The sequence below is a fragment of the Octopus bimaculoides genome, chromosome 6, assembly GCF_001194135.2.
Source record: "Octopus bimaculoides isolate UCB-OBI-ISO-001 chromosome 6, ASM119413v2, whole genome shotgun sequence".
Lineage (NCBI taxonomy): Eukaryota > Metazoa > Mollusca > Cephalopoda > Octopoda > Octopodidae > Octopus > Octopus bimaculoides.
In genome coordinates this window covers 26,407,194-26,413,802 of record NC_068986.1, presented here as the reverse complement: position 1 = coordinate 26,413,802, position 6,609 = coordinate 26,407,194, and the positions used below count along the sequence as shown (strand labels likewise).

Below are 6,609 nucleotides of genomic sequence, written 5' to 3'. Positions count from 1 at the left end.
GCACTTACTGATATTTTAAATACTTTGTTTGGCAAAACGGATGGCAAGGGGTGATCTTTCGATGGTCCATTAAAATTGACGGAATGCTGGGAACACATTTGGCTATTTGCAGTGTAAACAAAGTCTTTCCTTACAAGTCTCGATCTCTGAAGCCAAATACGACAAATAGCTACGTTTTCAGGATATTTATATAGTGAAATAACTTTGCCGTCTACATTCTTCCCTCTATAGTGGCTGCATATACAACAGTATTTGCGTCTGCGGTAGTTAAAGCAAGTCACTGAGCATGCGTACATGTCATACGGGAGAGTTCCAATCAGGGGTGGATAACAACCTTATAGGAATCCGCTATAGACACAGGTGTTTATAACCACATGGTTGCTTCCCAACCATGTGGTCCTGGGGTCAGACTCACTGAGTTGCACCTTTGGCAAATGTCTTCCACTATATCCCTGGGTCAACCAAAGCCCTGTGAGTGGATTTGTTAAACAGAAAGCCCATTGTGTACATATGCATGCATGTGTGTGTGCATACATGTGCGTTTGTGTGTACCCTTGTCTTGACATCACATTTTGGTTGTAAATGAACATCATTGTCATAGAAGCAAGGTTGTTTGTTTCTAGCCTTCTGTGAAAAACATGTCTAGTTATGAGAAAAATTTACTTTTCTTGGAAACGGGTGATGGGAAGGGCTTCTGGCTATAGAAAATCTGCCTCAATAAATTCAGTCTAATTCATGCAATCGTGGGAACGTGGACATTAAATGATGATGATGAATTGTTAGTTATGACTCAATATCAACTCTAATTAGCCATTTATTTAGTTTGTAGCACAGATGGTTTGGTGATAGTTGTTACATCAATCTGTAAACAACATGGTTGAAGTAATCTCCCTTGGCAGTTGAGTGTTTTTAGGCTACCTCAATAGGTGGCATCCTTTCAACTGTTAGCTTTGGCTGCATGCCAAAAAGGATCCAGTAGGCGATTGACTTTCAGCAAGGACAAACCTGTATGGGACCCTCTCAGCATTTATGCCACACATGTGCCTTCAACACGTTCTCCATTAGAACAATTAGCCCATCTCAAATGGATGATTATCTTTAAGGGTTATTTCCTTGAGTTCCCCTTTTTGTTTTACCTGAAGAAAAGCCTATTGCTAATTACTAGGAGAATGATATGAACATGTTTGGAGATACATCTTCTGTTATTACATTTCTTGTAATCCTTGTAAACTTCCACTTGGGTGTTTGAATCATGTTCCATGCTGGAATAAACTCATGTATTTATTGGAGCCCTTTAAGTGACTCACTTCCTTCTTGTGAGAAAATACAAAGAGAATTCAACGGGAAGTGCTGAAAAGGGAATGCGGAATGCGAGGAGAGAAAACTACATATTCAGCATGACTACTTGTTACAAGTTTACTTTCTAACAAGGATGATCCTAAATATGGTTAAAATGCAATTAAATATGACTTGATAATGTTTAAGCCAAAATACCATCAGAGTTTTGTTTACCACTGAATATCTTAAAATAGTTTATTGTGTTATCCAGTAAACGTGTTCATTTTTTTCCCATTTGTTTAAATTTTTCACTATATTATTTAAATTAACATGAAAATATTTTTATCATAGTGTTTTATAGGTTTCTTTTTTTTCTTCTTTTTCTTTTTGTAGATCTAATCTTCCTCCTACAAGTTTTATTTTTACCAATTTTGAAATTTGAAAAAACTTTACCTCTTTTCAAATATAACAACACTGTGTAACGTGATTTTTGTCCTTGGGTAGCAACTGTTATTTCTTGTTTGCTTACCCCTAGAAAGTATGAAAAATGGTTAATATTTCCTTCAAACTTTGCTTTTGTACATTTATTCAAACCTCAAAGAATCCTTCTCAACACATAGCTATGATACTTCCCCACTTCTACTCATGATCAGAAATGCACATAGTGTCAGCCACTAAGGGACATGCTCAAGTGGTTACGGTCAAACCACTGACAAGCAAATCTGTGGTATTGAGCAGAATATTTGCTATTTCAGCTGTCTGAAGTGTAATTGATGTTCAGGTCACAAAAGCAAAGTTTGAAGGGAATAGTGATCATTTCCTTTGATTTCTAGATAGAAGCAAAGAGAAACTAAAGAGAAAATAAAAAGAAAAAATGTTACACAGTGTAATGGAGTGCCAAGTACAAAGAAAGCAAAAGAAACGAATTTATCTGACAACCAATAGATATTTATGTAACTAATTAACTTTTTTGTTTTTTTCCAGATCTGAGGGAATTACTGAATCCAGGTATGAATAAAACTGAACCAAATGAGGTTGAACTAAATAAGGCTGAACCAAATAAGGTTGAACTGAATACAGCTGGACTGAACAAGGCTGAACCAAATAAGGCTGAAACGAATAAGGTTGAACCGAGTAAGGCTGAACCAAATAAGGTTGAACCAAGTAAGGCTGAACCACATAACGCTGAACTGCATAAGGCTGAACCAAATAAGGTTGAACTGAATAAAGTTGAACCAAATAAGGCTGAACCAAATAAGGCTGAACTGAATAAGGTTGAACCGAGTAAGGCTGAACCACATAACACTGAACTGCGTAAGGTTGAACTGAATAAAGTTGAACCAAATAAGGCTGAACCAAATAAGGTTGAACTGAATAAAGTTGAACCAAATAAGGCTGAACCGAGTAAGGCTGAACTGAGTAAGGCTGAACCTAGTAAGGTTGAACTGAACAAGGCTGAACTGAATAAGGTTGAACCAAATAAGCCTGAACTGGGTAAGGCTGAACCAAATAAGGTTGAACTGAATAAAGTTGAACCAAATAAGGCTGAACCAAATAAGGCTGAACTGAATAAGGCTGAACTGAATAAGGCTGAACCAAATAACGTTGTTGAACCAAATAAAGGTTGAACTGAATAAGGCTAAACCAAATAATTAAATTGAAAATATCAAAGCTGATTGAACAGTTTTCCATTATTTTATCCAGTTATCATCAACTTATAATATTATGCCAATTTTTAAGAGTACTAAAAGGTGGCAAGCTGGCAGAATCATCAGCACATCAAACAAAATACTTAGCAACATTTCGTCCAGCTCTTTGTATTCTGAGTTCAAATTCTGCTGAAGTTGACTATACTTCTCATCCTTTTAGAATAAGTACTGGTGTCAATGTAATTGGACTTACTCTTTCCACTAAAATTACTAGCCTTATGCCAAAATTTGAAGCCAAATTTTGGAAGTACTTTCCTCAAATATATATAGTTCTTGATTATCTGACCAAAATGAACTGAGAGTGTTTTGTTTGAGTAACTGATCTGATTATAAAACAAAAGAAACCATACTGAACATAGTTACTTAATAAAAAAAAAATGTTGGCACAGTTTTTGTCATTCAGTTACTAAAATTCATTCTTCTGCAATCTTTCAAACTATTGCATCATGAGCCAAACACTGCAAAATCTCACTTTTCTATTTGATTGTCAGTGGTGTTTATTTTCATGGATATAGTAACAACAACAAATGCAATTACTTGTTACATACTTGGAGCATTTGTAGAGTAAATGAAGTCATCGCTGATTTTGCTACGCTTTTAAATCCTTTAGAATTATTTGTTAAATTAATTCAACAGCTTAAACCCTTTTGATACCAAACTGCCTAAGATAATCCCTAGATCTCTGACACAAACTCCCTATTGTAAAGTGGTCTAAAATTCCATAACCATTTCATGTTAATTCATTTTTCAAACTCCAGTTTAATAATTTATTTTGCTAAATAACTTCTTTATTAATAAGGTTAATTAAAACACAGGTAGTGTAGTAGAACAGGAATTTGGTAACAAAAAGGGTTAATGTGATCAACTAAAATCAAACCAATCAACATGTGATATTTTGATAACTGTAAACAACAGATGTAATTATAGCACCATTGTCGTAATGTTTTCATGTGTTCTTCAGTAAAGCATATTCTTTTTTAATCATTGTAATCAAAAGCTGAAATGGTTGGACTGGTACTATGCTAATTTGGCTTACACACAATATTCACAGGATCTTGTGTATACAGGCCCAAAAGTAGGTTTACAGTTATTCAACTATCTCTTTCGCATTCATATATTAAGTTTAGATCTTGATTATGAAAAAATATGAAACCATTATTTTATGCGAATTTAGTTAATTGTAAGATGGAAATTTAAATGTGATAAAATGTTTTAAAAGAAATTTAAAGTGCCTATGTGATAACTATAAACCTACATTTGGGCCACCTTCTATATAGAGACATGTGATAATGTATGTATGAATGTGTTTTCTTGTCCTGACATCACATGATGACAGTTGTAAATGAGTTTTACTGCCATACAAGTAGTGTCATTCATTTTCAATATTCTGTAAAAACATGTCTGGCCATAGGGAATTATTGCCTTCCTTTGAAACAGGTGAGTATTGGCAGCAAGAAGAGCATCCAGCTGTAGAAAATCTACCTTGATAAACTCCATCTTGACATGTTCAGATAATCTAAATTTCAGATAATTGATGTTCAGATTACTGAGGTTTGACTCTAATACTCAAAGGAATAATTTTTTGTTAGAACAAGAATACTCAAAGGAATATTTTGTTAGAACAGGAAGAAATTTTTTTTATCAGCCAACTTTTCAACAAAGTGTAATTCTAGAAAAATGTACATGGTTGGGCAGCAGCAAGCAGGCAGAAGGAGATTTAGAACATCAAAGAAAATTCTTAGCAGTATTTCTTCCAGATCTTTATATTCTGAGTTTAAATCCTGCCAAGGTCAACTTTGCTTTTCATCCCTTTGGGGTCAATTAAAATAAAATACCAGTCAAGTCCTGGCATCAATATAATCAACTTGTCCTCTCTCCTCAAAAATTACTGGCCTTGAATCTGCAACTTAATAGTGTTCAGCTCAGGGTTGTAATCTCAGCCATTTATATACCAAGTAAAATGGGTTACGGCTGGGGCAGACTGAGCTGTTGGTCAAATGGGCACTGCCTGAGGGGCCTGCATTCTAAATGTTAACTCTACTAAAACACACATTCAAAGGGGCCCAGTAAATAATTATGCCCGTGAGTCCTTAATACTCTCAGTTTGCCCCTGGGTTAAGGCATTATCAGTCCAGGGGCTCAAGAAAAAAAAGAAAAGGTACAATGAATGTAATAAAGAGAACAAAAGCAGAATATTTGGTTGCCACTATAATGTTTGTTCTGATAAATCAACTACATACTTTTGCTTCTGCTGTTTCCTTTGATAACTCTTGAAATTCTTTAATTTTTCTAAGAAATGTTCAAGCTAATTTATCAACCACGACCTCACCTGTGCTTGTGCCATGTAAAAAACACTTGGTGTTAAGAAGGGCATCCGGCTGTAAAAATCCTGCCTTGCCAGCTCCTGTCAAACTGTCCCACCCATGCCAGCATGGAAAGTGGACATTAAACAATGATGATGATCTATAAAAACCACAGACACAGGCCCAGCTCATCTTAACTTATTAAAAAAGAAAAAAAAAGTTATTGCTAACAAAACAATTGCTTCTTTAGTAACAAATTTTAGTGTAGTTTGAAAATTTCTGGTTTATCTTATCTTCCAGCACTGTAATGGACAATTTTTCATTTACCATGAAGTATAGTTTGTACAGCTCTTGATATTTTTGTTTAGTCATGATTGTGTAGACATATAATCAAAAGCATTTCAATTATAACCAACCACCTCAATGTATCAAGGATGTTATATCAGGTGTCTTTATCTAAACAAATAGGATAAGAAGATTTAACTATTATGTTTAGGTCAAGTAACCATACTTGCATTGCTCATACTGCTTCTGATTTTCCTCATTTATAATGGAAAATCCCATATTTAGCAGCATGTGATTTCCATTTTTCATGTTTCTCCTATAATCAGAGCTTTTTGTTCTGTGCCCATGTCTATCTCGGCCAGTTATATACCAAGTAAAATGGGTTAAGGCTGGGGCAGACTGAGCTGTTGGTCAAATGGGCAGCGCCTGAGGGGCCTGCACTTTAAATGTTAACTCTACTAGAACACACATTCAAAGGGACCCAGTAAATAATTATGCCCATGAGCCCTTAATACTCAGTCTATCTCCCCTATCAAATGCATGTAAAATTAAGTTTTGTTCATTCATCTTGCTCTTTAGCAGATTTTACTCTAGAGAAATTTTGCAAAGGACAGTAATCTTAAAAAATGTCTACAAAACTGTAGCTTTTCTACTTGTCCTTGAAGTAGATATTGGTTTTGAGAGAACAGCACAACTCTGAAGTTCATTTGCCAGCCAGCACTAAAACATTTATAATGTCAAAATATCCAAGTTTGCAGAACCAGTCAGCCTATTGCAATCTTAACTCTTTGGATACCAACCTAAGAACACCCCTGGTTTTACACTACAAATTTTGTGATCTAAATTGAAACTGGCTGTAAAAATTTCATGACAGGGTTACCAGGTACATTGCACCCCCCCCCCCCCCCCCCCACACACAACTGGGATGATGGAATTCTATAGGATTGTAGCTTTGTGCTACTTGAGCAAAGAATACAGGTGACTTCTTAGGTTGAAAGTGCCAAGTCCAAGTCTTAAGTTATCCTAAAAATTAG

General features: G+C 35.3%; 2 protein-coding genes across 7 annotated transcripts in view; one reads left to right on the top strand and one right to left on the bottom strand.

The window, feature by feature from the left end:
• The window catches only part of LOC106880740 (uncharacterized), a 19,464-nt gene extending 19,180 nt beyond the window's left edge, over positions 1-284 (bottom strand). The window contains exon 1 of the mRNA XM_014930830.2: positions 9-284. Coding sequence (XP_014786316.1) covers positions 9-70 — 62 coding nt within the window. The 5' untranslated portion in view covers positions 71-284. The remainder of the gene's footprint in view (positions 1-8) is intronic.
• LOC106880739 (anti-sigma-I factor RsgI8-like) overlaps positions 1-3,968 on the top strand; it is a 16,816-nt gene extending 12,848 nt beyond the window's left edge. For all 6 annotated transcript variants that reach the window (XM_014930826.2, XM_014930829.2, XM_014930824.2 and 3 more), the window contains one exon: positions 2,263-3,968. In XM_014930826.2, the coding sequence (XP_014786312.1) occupies positions 2,263-2,906 (644 nt within the window). In that variant the 3' untranslated portion in view covers positions 2,907-3,968. The remainder of the gene's footprint in view (positions 1-2,262) is intronic.
• Positions 3,969-6,609: the final 2,641 nt, after the last annotated feature.